The sequence below is a fragment of the Lampris incognitus genome, chromosome 20 (assembly GCF_029633865.1).
Source record: "Lampris incognitus isolate fLamInc1 chromosome 20, fLamInc1.hap2, whole genome shotgun sequence".
In the NCBI taxonomy this organism is placed as follows: Eukaryota; Metazoa; Chordata; class Actinopteri; order Lampriformes; family Lampridae; genus Lampris; species Lampris incognitus.
In genome coordinates, this window is record NC_079230.1 from 3,075,537 (window position 1) to 3,099,641 (window position 24,105).

General features: G+C 47.0%; 2 protein-coding genes across 3 annotated transcripts; one reads left to right on the forward strand and one right to left on the reverse strand.

Moving 5' to 3' along the window:
- Positions 1–4,179: 4,179 nt before the first annotated feature.
- LOC130130810 (aminoacyl tRNA synthase complex-interacting multifunctional protein 1-like) lies at positions 4,180–16,599 on the forward strand. Its single transcript, XM_056300645.1, has 6 exons — positions 4,180–4,272; positions 6,814–6,927; positions 11,513–11,668; positions 11,795–11,994; positions 12,134–12,305; positions 16,384–16,599. The coding sequence occupies exons 1-6, from the start codon at positions 4,227–4,229 to the stop codon at positions 16,548–16,550; spliced, it is 855 nt and encodes a 284-aa protein (XP_056156620.1). The 5' UTR covers positions 4,180–4,226; the 3' UTR covers positions 16,551–16,599.
- A 1,153-nt stretch (positions 16,600–17,752) lies between these two features.
- LOC130130871 (GTPase IMAP family member GIMD1-like) lies at positions 17,753–23,010 on the reverse strand. 2 transcript variants are annotated; one of them, XM_056300727.1, is made up of 4 exons: positions 22,972–23,010; positions 20,525–20,722; positions 20,064–20,335; positions 17,753–18,322 (listed from the first exon to the last, which is right to left on the reverse strand). In XM_056300727.1, the coding sequence occupies exons 2-4, from the start codon at positions 20,679–20,681 to the stop codon at positions 18,008–18,010; spliced, it is 744 nt and encodes a 247-aa protein (XP_056156702.1). In that variant the 5' UTR covers positions 20,682–20,722; positions 22,972–23,010; the 3' UTR covers positions 17,753–18,007. The 2 variants fall into 2 exon arrangements, with proteins under 2 accessions (XP_056156702.1, XP_056156701.1); XM_056300726.1 differs by lacking the exon at positions 22,972–23,010 and adding an exon at positions 22,094–22,234.
- Between the last annotated feature and the right edge of the window lie 1,095 nt (positions 23,011–24,105).

The window sequence follows — 24,105 nt, forward strand, 5'->3', positions numbered from 1 at the left end:
GACAAGAGGTCCCGTGCTTGGTCCTGTGTGGTGGAGGCTGGAGGTCTGGTTCTTGGTCCTGTGTGGTAGAGGCAGAAGGTCTTGTTCTTGGTCCTGTGTGGTGGAGGCAGGAGGCCCCGTTCTTGGTCCTGTGTGGTGGAGGCAGGAGGTTCGGTGCTTGGTCCTGTGTGGTTTAGACAAGAGGTCCCGTGCTTGGTCCTGTGTGGTGGAGGCTGGAGGTCTGGTTCTTGGTCCTGTGTGGTAGAGGCTGGAGGTCAATTTTTTGGTCCTGTGTGGTAGAGGCAGGAGGCCCGGTTCTTGGTCCTGTGTGGTAGAGGTAGAAGGTCTTGTTCTTGGTCCTGTGTGGTGGAGGCAGGAGGCCCGGTTCTTGGTCCTGTGTGGTGGAGGCAGGAGTTTTGGTGCTTGGTCCTGTGTGGTGAAGACAGGAGGTCTGGCGCTTGGTCCTGTGTGGTGGAGGCAGGAGGCCTGGTTCTTGGTCCTGTGTGGTGGAGGCAGGAGGTTCGGTTCTTGGTCCTGTGTGGTGGAGGCTGGAGGTATGATTCTTGGTCCTGTGTGGTGGAGGCTGGAGGTCCATTTTTTGGTCCTGTGTGGTAGAGGCAGGAAGTCCGGTACTTGGTCCTGTGTGGTGAGGCAGGAGGCCTGGTTCTCGGTCCTGTGTGGTGAAGACAGGAGGTCCCGTGCTTGGTCCCGTGTGGTGGAGGCTGGAGGTCTGGTTCTTGGTCCTGTGTGGTGGAGGCAGGAGGCCCCGTTCTTGGTCCTGTGTGGTGGAGGCAGGAGGTTCGGTGCTTGGTCCTGTGTGGTTTGGACAAGAGGTCCCGTGCTTGGTCCTGTGTGGTGAAGACAGGAGGTCTGGCGCTTGGTCCTGTGTGGTGGAGGCAGGAGGCCTGGTTCTTGGTCCTGTGTGGTGGAGGCAGGAGGCCCGGTTCTTGGTCCTGTGTGGTGGAGGCAGGAGGTTCGGTTCTTGGTCCTGTGTGGTGGAGGCTGGAGGTATGATTCTTGGTCCTGTGTGGTGGAGGCTGGAGGTCCATTATTTGGTCCTGTGTGGTAGAGGCAGGAAGTCCGGTACTTGGTCCTGTGTGGTGGAGGCAGGAGGCCTGGTTCTCGGTCCTGTGTGGTGAAGACAGGAGGTCTGGTTCTTGGTCCTGTGTGGTGGAGGCAGGAGGCCCGGTTCTTGGTCCTGTGTGGTGGAGGCTGGAGTTTTGGTGCTTGGTCCTGTGTGGTGAAGACAGGAGGTCTGGCGCTTGGTCCTGTGTGGTGGAGGCAGGAGGCCTGGTTCTTGGTCCTGTGTGGTGGAGGCAGGAGGCCCGGTTCTTGGTCCTGTGTGGTGGAGGCAGGAGGTTCGGTTCTTGGTCCTGTGTGGTGGAGGCTGGAGGTATGATTCTTGGTCCTGTGTGGTGGAGGCTGGAGGTCCATTATTTGGTCCTGTGTGGTAGAGGCAGGAAGTCCGGTACTTGGTCCTGTGTGGTGGAGGCAGGAGGCCTGGTTCTCGGTCCTGTGTGGTGAAGACAGGAGGTCTGGTTCTTGGTCCTGTGTGGTGGAGGCTGGAGGTATGGTTCTTGGTCCTGTGTGGTAGAGGCAGGAAGTCCGGTACTTGGTCCTGTGTGGTGGAGGCAGGAGGCCTGGTTCTCGGTCCTGTGTGGTGAAGACAGGAGGTCTGGTTCTTGGTCCTGTGTGGTGGAGGCTGGAGGTATGGTTCTTGGTCCTGTGTGGTGGAGGCAGGAAGTCCGGTACTTGGTCCTGTGTGGTGGAGGCTGGAGGTATGGTTCTTGGTCCTGTGTGGTGGAGGCTGGAGGTCTGGTTCTTGGTCCTGTGTGGTAGAGGCAGAAGGTCTTGTTCTTGGTCCTGTGTGGTGGAGGCAGGAGGCCCCGTTCTTGGTCCTGTGTGGTGGAGGCAGGAGGTTCGGTGCTTGGTCCTGTGTGGTTTAGACAAGAGGTCCCGTGCTTGGTCCTGTGTGGTGGAGGCTGGAGGTCTGGTTCTTGGTCCTGTGTGGTAGAGGCTGGAGGTCAATTTTTTGGTCCTGTGTGGTAGAGGCAGGAGGCCCGGTTCTTGGTCCTGTGTGGTAGAGGTAGAAGGTCTTGTTCTTGGTCCTGTGTGGTGGAGGCAGGAGGCCCGGTTCTTGGTCCTGTGTGGTGGAGGCAGGAGTTTTGGTGCTTGGTCCTGTGTGGTGAAGACAGGAGGTCTGGCGCTTGGTCCTGTGTGGTGGAGGCAGGAGGCCTGGTTCTTGGTCCTGTGTGGTGGAGGCAGGAGGTTCGGTTCTTGGTCCTGTGTGGTGGAGGCTGGAGGTCCATTTTTTGGTCCTGTGTGGTAGAGGCAGGAAGTCCGGTACTTGGTCCTGTGTGGTGGAGGCAGGAGGCCTGGTTCTCGGTCCTGTGTGGTGAAGACAGGAGGTCCCGTGCTTGGTCCCGTGTGGTGGAGGCTGGAGGTCTGGTTCTTGGTCCTGTGTGGTGGAGGCAGGAGGCCCCGTTCTTGGTCCTGTGTGGTGGAGGCAGGAGGTTCGGTGCTTGGTCCTGTGTGGTTTGGACAAGAGGTCCCGTGCTTGGTCCTGTGTGGTGGAGGCTGGAGGTCTGGTTCTTGGTCCTGTGTGGTGGAGGCAGGAGGCCCCGTTCTTGGTCCTGTGTGGTGGAGGCAGGAGGTTCGGTGCTTGGTCCTGTGTGGTTTAGACAAGAGGTCCCGTGCTCGGTCCTGTGTGGTGGAGGCTGGAGGTCTGGTTCTTGGTCCTGTGTGGTAGAGGCAGAAGGTCTTGTTCTTGGTCCTGTGTGGTGGAGGCAGGAGGCCCCGTTCTTGGTCCTGTGTGGTGGAGGCAGGAGGTTCGGTGCTTGGTCCTGTGTGGTTTAGACAAGAGGTCCCGTGCTTGGTCCTGTGTGGTGGAGGCTGGAGGTCTGGTTCTTGGTCCTGTGTGGTAGAGGCTGGAGGTCAATTTTTTGGTCCTGTGTGGTGGAGGCAGGAGGCCCGGTTCTTGGTCCTGTGTGGTGGAGGCAGGAGTTTTGGTGCTTGGTCCTGTGTGGTGAAGACAGGAGGTCTGGCGCTTGGTCCTGTGTGGTGGAGGCAGGAGGCCTGGTTCTTGGTCCTGTGTGGTGGAGGCAGGAGGCCCGGTTCTTGGTCCTGTGTGGTGGAGGCAGGAGGTTCGGTTCTTGGTCCTGTGTGGTGGAGGCTGGAGGTATGATTCTTGGTCCTGTGTGGTGGAGGCTGGAGGTCCATTTTTTGGTCCTGTGTGGTAGAGGCAGGAAGTCCGGTACTTGGTCCTGTGTGGTGGAGGCAGGAGGCCTGGTTCTCGGTCCTGTGTGGTGAAGACAGGAGGTCTGGTTCTTGGTCCTGTGTGGTAGAGGCAGGAAGTCCGGTACTTGGTCCTGTGTGGTGGAGGCAGGAGGCCTGGTTCTCGGTCCTGTGTGGTGAAGACAGGAGGTCTGGTTCTTGGTCCTGTGTGGTGGAGGCTGGAGGTATGGTTCTTGGTCCTGTGTGGTGGAGGCAGGAAGTCCGGTACTTGGTCCTGTGTGGTGGAGGCTGGAGGTATGGTTCTTGGTCCTGTGTGGTGGAGGCTGGAGGTCCATTTTTTGGTCCTGTGTGGTGGAGGCAGGAAGTCCAGTACTCGGTCCTGTGTGGTGAAGACAGGAGGTTGGCCTCGGAGGAGCGAAGGCTGTGGGAAGGAGTCTGGTGGTGGCGCAGGTCGGTCAGGTAGGAGGAGGCCTGGTTATGGAGGGCTTTGTGAGTGAGGAGAAGGGCTTTGAATGTGATCCGTTGTGGGACAGGGAGCCAGTGGAGGTCCTGCAGGACAGGGGTGATGTGGTCACGGGAGCAGTTTTACCAGCTTGTTCTGGCATATCTGCTTGGTAGTCACAACAGCTTCACTTCTTCTTCAAACTCAACACTGCCTGTCTTCCTCTCCCTCATCTGGCTGCTGTGATGAAGAGGAAAACGCTGTGCATCGTTTTTCCAGGCAAAGTCCTACCAGACACCAACCACCCACATCACTGCTGCAGTCTGCAGGACCTGGTGTTCATGTGGTCTTAACACACCACAGACAGACAGAGTCAGGGAGGACGTTTGTCCAATGGAAACTTCATCCAATCTTTGTGATTTCTTTTTCTTTTTCAACATCTACTCATCAATTCTTGCTGTCTGTCTGTCTGTCTGTCTGTCTGTCTCCTTCTCTCTGTGTTTGTCTATGTCTCTCTACCAGTCTGGCAGCAGCCCTCAGTAAACTGGACCCTGAGGACAGTGAACAGATTATGGAATATTTCAAAACCCATGTTCTGCTGATGAGAGAAAAAGCTTGTAAGGGTACACACACACACACACACACACACACACACACACACACACACACTCACACACACTCACACACACACACACACACACACACACACACACACACATACACACACACACACACACACACACACACACGGGCAACTGGCATATTGCTATCTCGACGAACATTACGGAGGTCTTCCACATGTTCAGTGTGAGACCAGCTCCACCTATGTGAACCCTCCATGATCTCGAGTCCACATCGCCTGTCACGATGCCGTTGGTGTGTTGGCCAGCGGCTGCGTTTACATGCACCGTGAAGTCGCGCTACGGTTATAGCTCCATTAGGCAGGTAACTGGACTACCCAGATAGCAGTACTGCTGTGGCCCGGACCCGCCCCACATTGACCCTTCATCCCGCCCACATACCACGTGGAATGATGGCACTTAGGCGGTCCGCTCCTGTTTGCCAGATCTGGGTCAGAACCAAGCCATAGCAATGCCGCATGTGCCACATATTTGCCAAAGGTGGCCATATTTGTTTTGTGATATTTGGGCCATATTCACCATTTACCACACGGGCCACTTCAGGGTCACATCCAGACCACATGTTGCCCAGAGCACCGTGTCTCTGCCCAAATACTAGACCCACATGTGATTTGGCATATTTGGGCCATGTTTGCTGTTATACATGTGGGCCACTTCAGGCTCACATCCATTTTGTCAGGGCCAGAAGAAGACCAGCAGTGCCACATCATTGCCTGAAGTGGCCCACATCTGGATGCTGTCTGGGTACTGTCGTCGTCCCAGTATATAAGAACCAGGGGGGGATCGATTTATTGACGGAAGTATGTCCGACCCCGGTACGGTAGGTGGCGCTATGCCCCTTTCAGCTGGCTGCTACTGGACCGCGGGAACTATGGCTAATGCGCAGAACTCCTAGGCCAGTTCGGGGCCGATTGAATCTGGACAAGACAGAGCTGATGTTCCTCCTGGGGAAAGGTTGCCCGCACCGAGACCTGGCCATCACCATGACAACACCGTGGTGACGCCAGCTCGGACTGCGAGGAATCTGGGTGTGATCCTGGACGACCAACTGTCGTTTGCTGCAAACGCAGCATCGGTTGCTGGCTCCTGCAGATTCTCCTCTATAACATCAGGAGGAGTCACCCATTCCTCACCGACGAGACGGCACAGGTGCTCATCCAGGCTCTGGTCATCTCCCGGCTGGACTACGGCAACTCCCTCCTTGCTGGCGCCCCGGCGTCGGCCATCAGACCTCTGGAGCTTGTTCAGAAAGCTGCAGCTCGTCTGGTGTTGAACCTCCTAAGTTCTCCCACATAACTCCCCTTCTCATGTCCCTACACTGGCTCCCAGGAGCTCCTCACATCCAGTTTAAGACTCTGGTGCTAGCCTACAGGGCAGTGAAAGGAACAGCTCCTTCCTGTCTCCAGGCCATGGTCAAGCCCTACACCCCCACCCCACCACCTCGTTCTGCTGCCTCGGGACGCCTGGTTGCCCCGTCGCTCAGAGGCCCCTGCTGCTGATCGACCCGGTCCCGGCTCGGTTCTGTCCTGGCCCCACAGTGGTGGACTGAACTCCCCACTGATGTCAGGACAGCAGAGTCCTGCCCATCTTTCAGCGCAGGTTGAAAACTCACCTCTTCAAGAACTACTGGTACCCTGTTATTTGTTCTTAGCACTTATTGTATTCACTCATTTAAAAAACAAAAAACCTCTTTCTTGTGCTTTTACTGTAGCACTGGTTTTGCTCTTAGATGCTTGTTTAGATGTACTTATGACCTCTGATGACCAGTAGTTCTCCTGATCTCCTACGTTACACGATGCACTTCCTGTAAGTCGCTTTGGATAAAAGCGTCGGCTAAATGACTGTAATGTCATGTCATGTCATGTGACGTCATGTAATGTAATGTATACATGCCAGAGTAAACTGATCCCAAACCCCATCATCTAGTTGTGTTAGTCCCAGCTCGAGAAATTCGATTTAGTACGACTTCAGTGGGACTAACACGTTGACATGTGTTTTGAAAGTCCAGCTTGAGTCAGACTAACACAATAAATCCACTTCCTCTAACTTCCTGTAAACACACGGATTCTGCGCCCCCCCCCCCCTTCCTCTTCAATGAGCACTTTCAAAGAGGCGGTCCTAGCCCAACAACGGACGGGCCAATCGCAGCTCAGGAGGCTGAAGCGCAGCGGCTTCAGAGTGCAGACATGACGTGCAGCGCTGCACGCCACCACTAGGGGGATACAAAGCCACACGTTTGAAAATAAAAAGCGATTCCCTTGAACATATGACGTACCCTGCATGCTGCCTGCCAGCCCGTGTCACGTGACTCGTTGTTCTACGATATAACTTCAAGCCAGTTTAAACTGCGCTGTCATGACTGATCGATAACGAGGTAAACCTAATCTGATGACGTCAACACACTCACACGCAGCAAAACACGACGAGCAACGCCTGCCTTTACCACGCTGTGTTTCTGTGTGTGTGTGTGTGTGTGTGTGTGTGTGTGTGTGTGTGTGTGTGTGTGTGTGTGTGTAGTACTCCAGGCGTCTGTGAGAGAGGAGAAGAAGCTGCTGGTAGAAAACGCCAAACTGAAGAAAGACATCGCTGAGCTGCGACTACAACTACAAGACAAACAGAGGAGACGGGCAGGTATACACACACACACACACACACACACTTATATATACAAACATATATATAGCACACAAATATACACACAATCAGAAACACACGCTGTATTTACAGTCCATCTTGACCATGCTGGAAAATAGAACCCATCTGGAGCAGCAAGATGAAGATCAGTGAGCTGGCAGGTGATGACGTTCTTCCTTTATGGCAGATGTCTGGACTCTTCCCTGAGGACACTGGCACGTGTTGTGCGTTATACATATAATATAAATATAAACGTGTGTTGTGGATGGTCGAGGTGGGGACTCTTCTCCCGCCAGGAGCCTCCATACGAGTTCAATAAAAAATCTTCATCTCCTCCTCTTCTTCCTCACTTCACTGCCCTGTCTCCATGCATCTCTCTAGACAGTTAAGACTGGTGGTATTAATGTGTGTGCCCATCACAACACATCATAACACATCACAACACGTCATAACACATCCTAACACGTCATAACACATCATAACATATCCTAACACGTCAAAACACATCCTAACACGTCATAACATATCATAACACATCCTAACACGTCATAACACATCACAACACATCATAACACATCACAACACGTCATAACACATCCTAACACGTCATAACACATCACAACACGTCATAACACCTCATAACATATCATAACACATCCTAACACGTCATAACACATCACAACACATCATAACATATCCTAACACGTCAAAACACACCCTAACACGTCATAACATATCATAACACATCCTAACACGTCATAACACATCACAACACATCATAACATATCCTAACACACAATAACACATCACAAAACATCTTAACACAACACATCCTAACACATCACAACACGTCATAATATGTCATATAACGTCATAACACATCACAACACGCAAAAACATCCTAACGCGTCATAACACATCCTACTACACCCTACCACGTCATAACACATCCTAACACGCCATTACACATCCTAACACGTCCTAACACGTCTTAACACGCCATAACACGTCCTAACACATTCTACCACGTCCTAACATATCCTAACATGTCATAACACATCACAACACACAAAACATCCTAACGCGTCATAACACATCCTAACACGTCCTAACACATCACAAAACATCTTAACACATCACAACACGCAAAAACATCCTAACGCGTCATAGCACATCCTAACACGTCCCATCACGTCCTAACACATCACAAAACATCTTAACACATCACAATACATCATAACACATCACAACACGTTATAACATGTCATAACACATCCCAACATGTCATAACAAATCAAAACATATCCTAACACGTCATAAGACGTCATAACGTGTCTGTGAATGTTCTCATTCATCCAGGTCATGGTTATCCAAAGGAGGTGAATCAAGTGCGACTGGACTTGGTATATATCCGTGAAGAAGTTTCGCCTCCCATCCAAGAGGCTTCCTCAGTTCGTGCCTTTCTGACTAGACCAAGCTAGCCTGACTGGCTGCTGATGAGACTCAGAATTTATCCTCTAGGAGTCGTTGTCGGAGCTATTGATATGCGTGGCTCTCCTGTGCTCCGATGTCAAGCCGGACCCGTCGCCATCGGAGCTGTTGATTTGCATTTGTTTAGCAGCGACGGTGGTTGGGGGTGTTAGTTTCGACTTCATTGTTCAGTGGTCATGAGAGTCATTGGAGCCGTTAGTGACCGACTGTTGTTCTTGGAGGCTAGGCTTCTTGAGTCTCCTGGGTAGAGATGAAAGGACGGCATTGTAAGTGGGAGATAGGTGGTGTGGCAGACCTCCTCCTCTGTTGAGGGATGGTTTTTCCAGTTTCACATAGATGGCTTCCTTCACCCCTCTTTCAAACCATCTATCTTCTTTGTCCAAAATGTGTACGTTGCTGTCCTGGAAGGAGTGTGTCTTCTCCTTTAGGTGTAGATAGACTGCTGAGTCTTGTCCTGAGGAGTTTGGCCTTCTGTGTTGGGCCATCCGGTTGTGTAGTGGTTGTTTGGTTTCTCCTATGTATAGGTCAGTGCAATCCTCATTGCATTGTACAGCATACACCAGACTGCTTTTCCGGGTGTGTGGTACACGGGTCTTTGGGATGAACCAGTCTTTGTGGGAGTGTGTTGCTGGGTTTGAAGAATACCGGGATGTGGTGTTTGGTGAAAATTCTCCTGAGTTTCTCAGAGACCCCAGAAACATACGGGATGACTGTGCTCTTCCTTCTGTTCCTTTTCTCCTCATCGCTCACCCGGTTGGTCTTTCTGGAACATGTTGCAGTTTCCCCAAAGGTCCAACTGGGGTAGCCGCAGGGTTTTTAAAGCTCCCCTCAGGTGTTTGTGTTCTTCTTGTTGGGCCTGAGTGCTGCTGGGCACATTGTCAGCTCTGTGTTGCAGAGTTCTGATGACGCTCAGTTTGTGTTCCAGAGGGTGGTGTGAGTCCAAAAGTAGATATTGGTCTGTGTGTGTAGGTTTCCTGTAAACCCCAGTGTGGAGGCTCCTGTCTTCCCCAATGTGGACGTCACAGTCCAAGAAGGGCAAACTGTTGTTCTTTACATCTTCCCTTGTGAACTTAATGTTCTTGTCCACTGAGTTGATGTGTTTGGTAAACGCTTGCACCTCTTGTGTTTGGATTTTGACCCATGTGTCGTCCACATATCTGAACCAGTGGCTCGGAGGTGTTCCTCTGAAGGAGTTCAGGGCCCTGTGTTCTACCTCTTCCATATATAAGTTGGCCACAATGGGCTATACTGGTGAGCCCATTGCACAGCCGTGTTTCTGTCTGTAAAACTGGCCCCTGAATTGGAAATATGTAGTGTTCAGGCAAAGGTCCAGTAGTTGGCAAATCTGGTCTGGGCTGAGGTTGGTCCTATTGTGGAGAGTGTCGTCCCGTAGCGAACGTTGCCTCACAGTTTCCAAAGCCTCCATGGTTGGGATGCAGGTGAATAATGAGGTCACATCGTAGGATACCATGGTTTCATCCGATTCAAGTTTTACGCCTTGGACCTTGTTCACGAAGTCAGTGGAGTTTTGGATATGGTGAGGTGTTTCGCCCACTAAAGGGGTCAAGATGTTGGCTATATGTTTGGCAATGTTGTACGTGACCGAGTTTATGCTGCTGACGATGGGCCTGAGGGGGGCTCCATCTTTATGGATCTTAGGGAGTCCATTGCTGTGTTGAGGATAACCGTGCATCTCCCCTTATCTGCTGGAAGGATAGTGATGTTTTCATCCTTGCTCAGGGCTGTCACGGCTTACCTTTCCTCCATGGTTAGGTTGGAAGGAGGGAGTTTCGCACCGGACAGAGCTGCTGATACCTTTAACCTAAGCTGTTCCGCTGCTAAACAAATGCATATCAACAGCTCCGATAACGACGGGCCTGGCTGGACATCGGTACACAAGAGAGCCACTCATATCTATGGCTCTGTTAGCGACGGGCGGTGGTGAACATCGGATCACAAAGAGCCATGGACATCTATAGCTCTGACAACGACCCCTAGAGGATAAATGCTGAGTCTCATCACCAGCCAGTCAGACTAGCTTGGTCTAGTCAGACTAGCTTGGTCCAGTCAGGCTAGCTTGGTCTAGTCAGACTAGCTTGGTCTAGTCAGAAAGGCCCGAACTGAGGAAGCCTCTTGGATGAGAGGCCAAACGTCTTCACGGATATATACCAAGTCCAGTTGCACTTGATTCACCTCCTTTGGATAACACGTCATAACACATCATATCACATCATAAAACATATCACGTCATAACACGTGATAACTCACCATAACACAGCAGGGACTAAAACGGACCAAGAACGTAAGAATGAACGAATGAGGATGGAAAAAGAGGAAAAAAAGCAAAATAAAGATTAAAATATTTTTTTTTAAATTTATTTCTGATTTTCCCCCTTTTCAGTGGTCAATCGATCCCTATTTTAGTTCAAACACCACCCTCGTACTGCATGTGTTCGCCAGCTGCATCTCTCCGGCTGGCAGAGTGGAAGGAGTCGCCTTGTCACGGAAGTGGCGAGGCGACTCCAGGCCGAACCACTGCTTTGTCCGACACACCCAGAGACGCAGTCATGTGACGAACACAAGCTGACTCCGCCCCTCCAGAAGACAGCGTTTCCAGCTATTGCTGCTTCCTCGAGTCCGGCCATAGTCGGATCTGACGAGACCGGGGCGCGAACCCCGGTCCCCAGCGGGCAACTGCATCCACACAAAGCCGATGCTTAGACCGCTACACCACCGCGGACTCATTGAAATACATTTTTAAATTTGATATTGAACTTCAAATCTGCTTTTGTAACGCCACAAAAGTTAATTCATGTTGTGAAGCCAATATATCTGTAATCTGAGTACAACACATTCATTTTATACATTAGAAAAACTTTGAAGTTATACACGAGTCTTATTTTAGAGGTTTGTGTTACACCTGTATGTTTGTGTTTGTGTTGTCTCTGTTTGAGAAGAGAATAAACATCCAGCAGTGACAGAGAAGAAAAGAAAGACTATGTTCAACACACAATAATTAAACGATACTAATTCACACCAACATGACAGAAACTTAATTTCTCTAGTAATCATCTGTCAATCAATCACCCAGGCAAGGCTCTGCACTCCCTGGCTCCGCCCCCTACAAGACCAGCCCCTAGCCTGCCTGTCAAACAACCTGACTCCTCCCCTCCAGCTGCTGCTGCACCTCCCCAAACCCCCAGCCAGGGAGAGAGACGCAACAGGAGGAGGAGAGGAGAGAAGAAAGGTCTATCTATCTATTTCTCTATCTAATCCTAGCTAGCTAGCTAGCTAGCTATCGATCTCTATCTATCTAGGTGTCATTGAATGACGCTTTGAATTCACCTTGTATATCTCTCTCTCCTCCTCTCAGCTTGTCCCGGGTTTGAGTCTCTCTCTCTGGGGGAGGAGCCTCGCGTGGACGTCTCCCGCCTCGACATCCGGATTGGTCGCATCATTAGCGCACGAAGGCACCCACTGGCCGAAGCCCTGTCTGTCCAGGAGGTGGACGTCGGAGAGCCCACCCCTCGAACCGTGGTCAGCAAACTGGGATCCAAGATTAACACAGAGGAGGTGTGCAAACACACACACACACACACACACACACACACACACACACACACACTGGCGGTGTGTATCTATGGGCCAGGCTGTGTTGCGTTTGGGTATTGCTGGGTTTTTCTTTACATGTGAGGAGACCTTCTCTCTCCAGCTGCAGGGCAGTCTTGCCGTGGTACTGTGCAACGTTAGACCCTGCAAGCTGAGGGGGGTGGTCTCACAGGCCCGCCTGCTCTGTTGCTCCGCCTCCATCGATGAAGTAGAGCTGCTGGCCCCTCCCTCCGGAGCTGTGCCCGGAGACAAAATCACCTTCCACAACTACCCAGGTAAGCATGGTTGTACCAGCGTCTTTAAACTTGCTATATTCGCCATGCTAATGTAACGTGCACGGATGAATAGCTCGCTAGCCCTTGGCTAACGGGTCGGACCCTTCAGTCGACTGGTTAAGGTTGTCGCGGGCAGCCCGGGAACCGCCGCAGCCGGGACGCGAACCAGGATCTCCCGCACCACGGGCGACTACGTTAGCCAGTCGACTAAAGGGTCCGACCCGTTAGCCAAGGGCTAGCTAATCTATTCATCCGTGATCGTTACACTAACAACAGCACAATCACCGAATAAATTAATAATGAATTATGATGACAAGCCATCTCACAATCAAAGCTGGAATCGTGTCTATGAGAACGTTAGTGGACAGTGCTGCGAAACTGAGCTTCCTCTCAGCAGCATCCAGGAAGTAGTGATGCACACAGTCAGCCAATCAGATTTCATAGAGTTGGACTTGATCAACCGATTGGTTGATGGATAATAGACGATAACGGATGGTGTGCCAATAGGTGTAATGTTTGTCCGTGTCTGGTTAGTGTAGCTACTCTACATTAACACACACTTCACCATGAAAAGGTTCAGGTTTTAGATCGTTAGATAGGTGGGTTTAGATAATATACATAAATAAAAAGCAACTGAACAAATGAGCCAGATAAGTGATGTCTAGCTGTAGCTGTTTGAATTGTATTGTGTATTTTTGTACTATTTTATGACATTGATGTGATTCATTTTTCTAGCAAAAAACGAATAAAAAATAAGGTAAAATAAATAATATAAAATATAAATATAAAATAAATAAATAAAGTGAAATAAGTAATATAAAATATAAAATAAACAAATAAAGTAAAATGAAAGTAAAATAATCTGTAAAATAAAGAATTACTAGACTGGCAGTCTATCTACATGGTTGTCATTTATTTATCTAAACAAAATAGAATGACAAGTAATATCAGCTTTTTCTTCCTCCTCCTTTTTAGTCAGGGAATTTTTCATTATGTTTTTAGTCAGGGAATGTTTATTATGTTTTTAGTCAGGGAATGTTCATTATGTTTTTAGTCAGGGAATGTTTATTATGTTTTTAGTCAGGGAATGTTTCATTATGTAGTCAGGGAATGTTTATTATGTTTTTAGTCAGGGAATGTTTCATTATATTTTGAATGTTTCATTATATTTTTAGTCAGGGAATGTTCAGTATGTTTTTAGTCAGGGAATGTTTCATTATATTTTTAGTCAGGGAATGTTCATTATGTTTTTAGTCAGGGAATGTTTATTATGCTTTTAGTCAGGGAATGTTTATTATGTTTTTAGTCAGGGAATGTTTCATTATATTTTGAATGTTTCATTATATTTTTAGTCAGGGAATTTTTCATTATGTTTTTAGTCAGGGAATGTTTACTATGTTTTAGTCAGGGAATGTTTCATTATGTTTTTAGTCAGGGAATGTTTATTATGTTTTTAGTCAGGGAATGTTCATTATGTTTTTAGTCAGGGAATGTTTATTATGTTTTTAGTCAGGGAATGTTTCATTATGTAGTCAGGGAATGTTTATTATGTTTTTAGTCAGGGAATGTTTCATTATATTTTGAATGTTTCATTATATTTTTAGTCAGGGAATGTTCAGTATGTTTTTAGTCAGGGAATGTTTCATTATATTTTTAGTCAGGGAATGTTTATTATGTTTTTAGTCAGGGAATGTTTATTATGCTTTTAGTCAGGGAATGTTTATTATGTTTTTAGTCAGGGAATGTTTCATTATATTTTGAATGTTTCATTATATTTTTAGTCAGGGAATGTTCATTATGTTTTCAGTCAGGGAATGTTTCATTATGTTTTTAGTCAGGGAATGTTCAGCATGTTTTTAGTCAGGGAATGTTTCATTATGTTTTTAGTCAGGGAATGTTCAGTATGTTTTTAGTCAGAGAAGGTTCATTATGTTTTTAGTCAGGGAATGTTCATTATGTTTTTAGTCAGGGAATGTTTCATTATGTTTTTAGTCAGGGAATGTTCAGTATGTTTTTAGTCAGGGAATGTTTCATTATGTTTTTAGTCAGGGAATTTTTCATTATGTTTTTAGTCAGGGAATGTTTATTATGTTTTTAGTCAGGGAATGTTTATTATGCTTTTAGTCAGGGAATGTTTCATTATATTTTGAATGTTCATTATGATTTTAGTCAGGGAATGTTTCATTATGTTTTTAGTCAGGGAATGTTTCATTATGTTTTTAGTCAGGGAATGTTTCATTATGTTTTTAGTCAGGGAATGTTCAGTATGTTTTTAGTCAGGGAATGTTTCATTATGTTTTTAGTCAGGGAATTTTTCATTATGTTTTTAGTCAGGGAATGTTTATTATGTTTTTAGTCAGGGAATGTTTCATTATATTTTGAATGTTCATTATGATTTTAGTCAGGGAATGTTTCATTATATTTTTAGTCAGGGAATGTTTCATTATATTTTTAGTCAGGGAATGTTCATTATGTTGTTAGTCAGGGAATGTTCATTATGTTTTCAGTCAGGGAATGTTTCATTATGTTTTTAGTCAGGGAATGTTCATTATGTTTTCAGTCAGGGAATGTTTATTATGTTTTTAGTCAGGGAATGTTTATTATGTTTTTAGTCAGGGAATGTTTCATTATATTTTTAGTCAGGGAATGTTCATTATGTTGTTAGTCAGGGAATGTTCAGCATGTTTTTAGTCAGGGAATGTTCAGTGTGTTTTTAGTCAGGGAACGTTTCATTATGTTTTTAGTCAGGGAATATTTCATTATGTTTTTAGTCAGGGAATGTTCAGTATGTTTTTAGTCAGGGAATGTTCAGTATGTTTTTAGTAAGGGAATGGTTCATTATGTTTTTAGTCAGGGAATGTTTCATTATGTTTTTAGTCAGGGAATGTTTCATTATGTTTTTAGTCAGGGAATGTTTATTATGTTTTTAGTCAGGGAATTTTTCATTATGTTTTTAGTCAGGGAATGTTTATTATGTTTTTAGTCAGGGAATGTTTATCATGTTTTTAGTCAGGGAATGTTTCATTATATTTTTAGTCAGGGAATGTTTCATTATATTTTGAATGTTCATTATGATTTTAGTCAGGGAATGTTTCATTATATTTTTAGTTAGGGAATGTTTCATTATGTTGTTAGTCAGGGAATGTTCAGCATGTTTTTAGTCAGGGAATGTTCATTATGTTTTTAGTCAGGGAATGTTTCATTATGTTTTTAGTCAGGGAATGTTCAGTATGTTTTTAGTCAGAGAATGTTTCATTATGTTTTTAGTCAGGGAATTTTTCATTATATTTTTAGTCAGGGAATGTTTATTATGTTTTTAGTCAGGGAATGTTTATTATGTTTTTAGTCAGGGAATGTTTCATTATATTTTGAATGTTCATTATGATTTTAGTCAGGGAATGTTTCATTATATTTTTAGTCAGGGAACGTTTCATTATATTTTTAGTCAGGGAATGTTCATTATGTTGTTAGTCAGGGAATGTTCATTATGTTTTCAGTCAGGGAATGTTTCATTATGTTTTTAGTCAGGGAATGTTCAGCATGTTTTTAGTCAGGGAATGTTTCATTATGTTTTTAGTCAGGGAATGTTCAGTATGTTTTTAGTCAGGGAATGTTTCATTATGTTTTTAGTCAGGGAATGTTCAGTATGTTTTTAGTCAGGGAATTTTCAGTATGTTTTTAGTAAGGGAATGGTTCATTATGTTTTTAGTCAGGGAATGTTCAGTATGTTTTTAGTCAGGGAATGTTTCATTATGTTTTTAGTCAGGGAATGTTCAGTATGTTTTTAGTCAGGGAATGTTTCATTATGTTTTTAGTCAGGGAATGTTCAGTATGTTTTTAGCCAGGGAATGTTTCAGTATGTTTTTAGTCAGGGAATGTTTCATTATGTTTTTAGTCAGGGAATGTTCAGTATGTTTTTAGTCAGGGAATGTTTCATTACGTTTGGTAAACAGGTATTTTTATGAATGAATGAAATTACTGTTTATATACACTTAAACCAGCAAATAAACATGAATTAATGAATGAAAGTTAACAATAACTGCCACTTCTTTTTCGGGTGTTTGTTTGTGTGTTTTAGGTGAGCCAGATAAGGAGCTGCTCTCTAAGGAGCGCGTGTGGGAGAGCATCCAGCCAGACCTGCACACTGACTCGAGGGGCGTGGCTAACTACAAAGGGGCGGGGTTTGAGGTGAGGGGGAAGGGCCTGTGCAGAGCGCCCACCCTCACTAGTTGTAAAATCAAATAAAACGTCATGAAATCCCCGACCAGGCGTTAACAAATAAAAGAAAACCCTTTTCAAGTAGTGACTCTTTGGTTTGTTGAGTGTTAATCCTGCAGACGCTCAGAGTTTTATTGTAGAAAAAAAAATCTAAAAGTAGAAACTGAATCAAATCTTTGCTCAGTCGCTCATCCTAAATCTCAAGAAGTGCAGTAAACTGAAGTTACTTTTTTTTTTAAAGTGAGTCGACTCTGTGCATAACTGTAGTCCACTGACTTCCGGTGCCTACTGCAGCGGTCATACCAGCTTCCTGTTTGTTGGCGTGTGCAATGGGTTATTCTCAAACACGTGACTTTAACTGACAACGAAAAGCTCCGGCATGTTGGAGGACAGCTACACCTCAGCAACCACTGTTTACACTGACGTTCTCACTGTCGACCTGCGAAAATCGGACACACGTACTGAAATAAAACATCGCAAGTTATGATCTACTCTTCGAAAAACAGTTTGCAAAATACATTTTACAAAGTTCTGGCCTAACGGCACAAAGGGTCAGATTCGAACCACGGAAACAGTGCAGAAATTAACCATTGAAACACATTCTGTCACACGGTATCCTATGGATTGGAGCCGTTGTCCTCCAACATGGCGGATGTGTTGCCATCACGTGATATGTGACGTAATATGAGATTAAACCATAAACAACGGCATATTTTTCACGATGCCTGCGAGATTTACCATGGATAAATGTCAACTACATGCACCTACCAGCACACGGGGGAAAGTTTCAAGTTGTGCATATCAAGTCACTACGTCCACAGACGGATGGACGGATGGTGTGCATGTGTGGACATTTATCCATGGTAAATCTTACAGGTATCGCCAAAAATGTGCCATTGTTAATAGCGCACGCCAACAAACAGGAAACTGGTATGACCGCTGCCGTAGACCCGGAAGTCAGTGGACTACAGTTATTCACAGAGCCGATTCAGAAGTGTCTTAACCTTGAATCTTTCATTTGAAATTAAAGTTGGTCAATCCAGATCAAATTCAGTTTCAAAAGTTATACACTGAATATCACTTTGTGAAGATAAAGTTCAAGTAAAGCTATTCATTATTGTCAGTTCAAGTTCAGCATTACAAATCCAAATCGCATCCTGTTCTGCACACATTTCTGCCCATCCCCAAGAGCCTGTCATAAAGACGCATGATGGGAACCTGAAGAGGATATTTTTTTTCTTTATTTCAAATTGTTTTATCAAAAAAATAAAAATAACTGATCCCAGAAAAGTTGAATCAGTTCATCTGGACACCAAGAAACTTGAGCGTGCATCACGACAAAATCACTGACCATGGTTAAATACTGGATTCTGGATACAAAGATCATTGTGACAGAAGACTCCTCCTGCAGAAGTGCATATCTTATTACTCTGAGCTGCTGAGCTCGGCTTCTGAGGTATTCTGTGACAAAGCAGGGAAATAAATCACTTCCTGATGTTTCCCGTCACCCCTCCGGCATCAAACTCACTTGATCCCTCCGTCTTCACAAGCAGAGCGGTGTGGTGGTTACTCGCTGATAGGCTCAGCAGGCTGTCTCTCAGGGGCTTCCCTCTGGTCACCGGCCAATCAGAGCTGTTGTCTAGGAACAGGACTCGGCCTCCCACCATATCAACCAGAGATCGCAACCAATCAGAGGCCTGGGTGAGGTAGCGCGCTGGGTTCAGCCCCATCTTTCTCAGGTGGTCCGCATGTGTGAGCACCAGCAAGGCGTGGCCGGACCATTCTGGACCAAAGAGAATCTACACACACACACACACACACACACACACACACACACACACACACACACACACACACACACACACACACACACACACACACACACACACACACACAGATCTTGTGAGCCTTCAAGATGGTGTGGCTGTGTCCAGACACCTATTTGGTTGCTCCACTGAGCCTGCTTATGGTTTTTTTCCCCTTTTCTCTCCAATTGTACCTGTCCAATTACCCCCCTCTTCCGAGCCGGTCTCTGCTCCACCCCCTCTGCTGATCCAGGAGGGCTGCAGACCACCACATGCCTCCTCCCATACATGTGGAGTCACCAGCCGCTTCTTTTCACCTGACAGTGAGGAGTTTCACCAGGGGGACGTAGCGCGTGGGAGGATCATGCTATTCCCCCCAGTTCCCCCTCCCCCCCGAACAGGCACCCGACCGACCAGAGGAGGCGCTAGTCCAGCGACCAGGACACACACCCAAATCTGGCTTGCCACCCGCAGACACGGCCAATTGTGTCTGTAAGGACGCCCAACCAAGCCGGATGTAACACGGGGATTTGAACCGGCGACCCCCGTGTTGGTAGGCAACAGACCGTTACGCCACCCCGACGCCCTGTGCATATGTTTTTTTGTTTGTTCTTCTTATTACTTGTGCACCTATTTCATCAGCACTGATTTTGACAGGAGAACAACTGTAAACAACAGATTAAGTATTAGTCACCATAATTCATATGGTGGAGGAGAGCCTGTGAGACGCTAAACAAAACAACATGGAGCCACGCCTTGGGGGAAGTGTAAACACCAGGGGAAAGAGTTGGAATTCAGAATAAAGTACAATCTCAGGCATTCCGTCCACCTCCGTCCAGTACGATTCATGTTGTGCGCGGAGACTTGCTGTTTGTTAGCCTCGTTTAAAGCTAGCTTGATCAGAGTGCCGTTTCCAAAGGTTTTCCAAGCTATTTGATGTTGAATGTGTGAACTGGACCACTCGTGCTTGACTACAGCTACAGGCAGGTTGTTCCGGTCACAGCACCCACCCACACATGGTCCTGCTCTCTGGAAAACAGCAAACAAGGGAAGCAGTACAGCCTGCAGGTGGCAGCATCAGAGCCGCATAGCAACTCTTTCCTTATGCACCACTCCGGCTGGAAGGATCGGATGATTTTCTGCCCGTTACGCTGGTGGAGGTCAGGGAGAGCTGGTGTAGGCCTGCCTTGCTTGATGACAAGTAGTTTTTGCAGGTAACCCAGTTTATTAAAACTCTGAAAATGTCGATGGTCAACATTACCGATTTTGCTCTGAAGTGTAGCTAAACTGCTCAAATTCAAATGAGCTAGCTTGCTTTACTGGTAGCGCAAATATCTATGACATTGTAGCAAGTTAGCACCTTGATGGCTCTGATTGGCTCGCACTCCCGCCATAAGCAGCGCCTTTCCTTGTCTGTTGATTTCGCCTTAAGCTACGCAATACACATGTGCCAACTCCAAAATTCACAACGTTAAAGGCGATCCTGAAAAGAGCAGAGCCTACCCTTCCCACTGAAAAAGCAGGCAAGCTTGTGCGCTATACGGCATTTCACTCTTAGAAGTTTAAGGACTTAAAAAGCACAAGGACGTAAAAACATCACTAAAATACGTTATAACACAGCATACTTGCAACTAGAGTGAGATTTTGATATGTTGTTATGAATTTGTTGTATGGTTATTTTGATAAATTATAACAGGGTAGGCACCCTGACCGCACATCATTGGTGTGTTCCTACCTGAGCGCACGCCGCCATTTCCACGTTCTCGTACGGCCAATCAACTCTCACCACAAGCACAAGCACGTGTACGCCCTCCGGGAAAAGCTCGCACACTCTGTCTCTCAGATCCAGGGAGTGCGGAAGAGGGGGGGTGTCAATCACTCTCAGCCTGAGGTCAGACTCCTCCCCCTGCCTCCTGAAGAAATGCCGGAACGTTCTACAAATGAGTTGGCACTCAGTTGTCATGGGAATACAAGGTGCACAACTTCCTGTTGGGAACTCCTCACCACCTGCAAAAGAATTACATTGCATCATAAACATATTTCATTGGAACAGGAAGTACTAAACAGTGTGTAGCACAGTTAGCATGCAGTATATTCTGTTGATGTATAGTACACAGTAGAGTACTGGGACACAGCCCAGCAGTACTGGTGGTACCCAGGGACCTAACTGAGAACCATTGATCTAGTGTTACCGACCAATCAGGGCATTCCCCACAGAGCTCCTCCCACTCTGCCAGTCACCAAGCAACAGCACGTTAAGTGACAGGGCCCTGCCTTCTAGGGCGTGGATTTGACCAAACAAGCTGAGGACGCCACAGGGGTCACCATGGTTGCCCTTGTTGCTGAGATTCATCTCTGTGTCTTGACTGATGGGTTTAAATCCAGAGGCGAGGTCTGTCACAGCCAATAAAAGAAAAGGACGGATGAAATAAGCAAGTTTTGATTCGTGTGTGCTTGTTAGTTTGTCTGATTTTTCTCTTTTTGGTGGCAAAATTATTTTTATGCCTTTTTACTTTTCACATACAGAGCCTCTGTTTTCAGTTTTCATCAGTGATTGGCAAAGTGAACTGATTTAGACTTCATGTTTCTAGTTTAACATCTCATTTAACTACAGTAACCTAACATCTGGCCCTGTGGTGGCCTGGCAGCCTGTCCAGGTGTCTCCCCGCCTGCCGCCCAGCGACTGCTGGGATAGGCTGCAGCATCCCCACGACCCTGAGTAAGGATAAGCGGTTTGGATGATGGATGGATGAATCTAAAATCTGTCCAGTCTGTCCATCTTAAAAGTCTTGAGAACTGACTTCCGGTTGAACCCATCCCAAAATGGCTGATCAACACTCGATGAAAATCCCAAAGCTCAAATGTTTAAAAAGAAATAAACACGTCAATGGAAAGGAGAGGAAGATCAAGGAGACAAAAAGAAAAATGGCAAAACCTGGCAAAACAACTCGCACTGACCAACGAAGACAGAGGAGACAAGTCAAATACAGAGGAGACAAGTCAAATACAGAGGAGACAAGTCAAATACAGAGGAGACAAGTCAAATACAGAGGGCAGCGAAGAGGATCAACTTAGGGAGGCTGATGCAATATGCTCGGGTTTGGAAGATATTGGGGAAATTCAGGAATTTAAAACTCGGATGAAAACAGAGTTCCCTACATTTAAAGAAGAAATCAAAAAAGAAATAAAGGAAGAACTCAGGTATTTTAAGAGGGAAATGAATCAAAAGCTCACAGAAACAATAAAAGAGCAAGCAACAAAACCCATGAGAACCGAGGGAGGCGAACAGAGACTTGATGAGACAGAAAGCTGGAATAAGGAGGTAAAAGACGCCCTTCTTCGATCACTGAAACAGCAGAGAATATGGCAGGACGGGCAGACAGACCAAGAGGGGGGAAACCGACGGAACAAAATGTGGTAGCTGGGTGCAGTTTAGCCGCGGCTGGTGACTCCACATGTATGGGAGGAGGCATGTGGTAGTCTGCAGCCCTCCCCGGATCAGCAGAGGGGGTGGAGCAGAGACCGGGACGGCTCGGAAGAGTGGGGGTAATGGCCAAGTACAATAGGGGAGAAAAGGGGGGGGGTAAGATACATAAACGTATGACCTCTGATGACTAGTAGTACCCCTGATTTCCTACGGTAGATGCACTCATTGTAAGTTGCTTTGGATAAAAGCGTCGGCTAAATGACTGGAACGTCATGTCATGTAATAAACAGGATGGGCCATTACGGCCTATTGTTAGTATGATTAAGTCAGGGACCTACAACGTCTCTATGTTTCAGCCATCTGTTCTGAAGCCCTTGGTAGGCAGTAATGAACATCACATCCACAACACTAGGGGCGCTGTGGACAAGGTGAGGGACATCATCGTGGAGGAGGATGAAACAGTGGTCTCTCTTCACGTGTTCCTGTTGATGAAGCAGTGGAGGTAGTCCGTAAGACGTTACAGAACGACCCCACCCTTAGCAACAGGACCACCCTTAACACCGACCAAGCGTGTCTGCCCCTGAAGCTGTGTCTTCAGTCCACATACTTCACATACAGGGGCAGTACTACAGGCAGAGGCACGGGGGCGCTATGGGTCCCCCAGTCTCACCTGTAGTGGCCAACTTGTACATGGAGGAAGTGGAAAAGAGGCTCTGGTGTCCTCTCCAGGGACACCACCTAGCCATGGTTCAGATTTGTGGACGACACCTGGGTTAAAATTCAGGATGCAGCACATTTCACCGACCACATGAACTCTGTGGACACCACATCAAGTCCACCAGGGAGGATGTGGACCATGACAGGTCAGCCTTCTTACACTGTGTTTCCCAACAAACGTTGTGTCCAGATAAAATGATCCAACTTTCTGGGATGTCATGGATTTTGAATATTCCATACAAGCATGGGTTTACAACAGGGGCGGATCCACAGGGTGGCAAGGGGTGGCAGCTGCCACCTCTGGGACACAGTCTTGCCACCCCAGGAAAAAATCTCTAGATCCACCACTGGTTTACAATTCACTATTCTTGTTAAGTTTTGATGCAGTGGCCCAATGTGTATGAAGAAACAGAAAGTATTCATCTAAATATACAGTACCAAGGTATACTGCCCATGCCCATGCTATGTACAACATATTACTGCAAAAGAGAAGTCTTACCTGCTCAGGTGAGTGACTGACAAACACTGCAGCATTCAGTATGACTGTAACTCAGTGTGTGTGTGTGTGTGTGTGTGTAGACTGGTTAAACAGTAACCAGGATAGGACACCAGTGTGTATCATTAGGTTGTAAAACTGAGTGGACTTTCTGCTGGGTTAATTTAAAGGGAAACTGAAGTCTGAGTGTTTTAAAGGAACACTCCGTTTTTTCTACAGCCTGGATTTTATTTTCAGAGCTTTTTCCATCACACATATTGGTTATGATATCATTTTACTCAGTGGCTTCACACACACACACACACACACAATTTCAGTATTCTCGTTATTACTAAAAGAGCATCTGGGCCTTTGTTGTGATGTCAGTATGTGATGATCTTCATTGTGCGATTGTGTACATGTGCATAGGCATCATCTACACCGGAGCCGACATGTCCCCATTGCTTTTTGTCGTGGCCCATTTCGTCCCCACCACCTTTTGAAAGCCTTTAGTTAGCTGAACTTAATAATGAATAAAATTATGTTGGTACATATTTTGTCATTCAGAGAGAGGCCCAACGGCGCCCGGGTAGCGTGGCCGTCTATTCCGTTGCCTGCCAACGCCCAGACAGCATCCGGATGTGGGCCACTTCAGGCAGTGATGCGGCACTGGTGGTCTTCTTCTGGCCCTGACAACATGGATGTGAGCCTGAGGTGGCCCACATGTATAACAGCAAATTTGGCCCAAATATGCCAAATCAAATGTGGGCCTTTTTTGGCAAAGTTGCGGTGCTCTGGGCAACATGTAGTCTGGATGTGACCCTGAAGTGGCCCGTGTGGTGAATGGTGAATATGGCCCAAATATCACAACACAAATATGGCCACCTTTGGCAAATATGTGGCACATGCGGCATTGCTGTGGCTTGGTTCTGGCCCAGATCTGGCAAACAGGAGCGGACCGCCCAAGTGCCATCATTCCACGCGGTATGTGGGCCGGATGAAGTGTCGGGTGTGGACAGGTCCGGGCCACAGCGATTTCGCTATGGGGGGGGGGGGGGTCCCGGTTCAAATCCCTGTGTGGCCTCTGGCTTGGTCGGGCATTACAGTGAAACCCAGCCAGACAGTGGTGACGCATGAAGTAATCCTTCATCTCCGATT

Excerpts from the sequence above, each read along its gene's own strand:
- LOC130130871 (XM_056300727.1), bottom strand. The coding sequence starts at position 20,681 with ATGAATCTCAGCAACAAGGGCAACCATGGTGACCCCTGTGGCGTCCTC. Across the intron at positions 20,336-20,524 it reads TGTGGGGAATGCCCTGATTG|GTGGTGAGGAGTTCCCAACA; the intron begins GTCGGTAACACT and ends ATTCTTTTGCAG. Across the intron at positions 18,323-20,063 it reads AAATGGCGGCGTGCGCTCAG|ATTCTCTTTGGTCCAGAATG; the intron begins GTAGGAACACAC and ends GTGTGTGTGTAG.
- LOC130130810 (XM_056300645.1), top strand. The coding sequence starts at position 4,227 with ATGGAATATTTCAAAACCCATGTTCTGCTGATGAGAGAAAAAGCTT. Across the intron at positions 11,669-11,794 it reads GAGGAGAGGAGAGAAGAAAG|CTTGTCCCGGGTTTGAGTCT; the intron begins GTCTATCTATCT and ends TCCTCCTCTCAG. Across the intron at positions 12,306-16,383 it reads CACCTTCCACAACTACCCAG|GTGAGCCAGATAAGGAGCTG; the intron begins GTAAGCATGGTT and ends TGTGTGTTTTAG.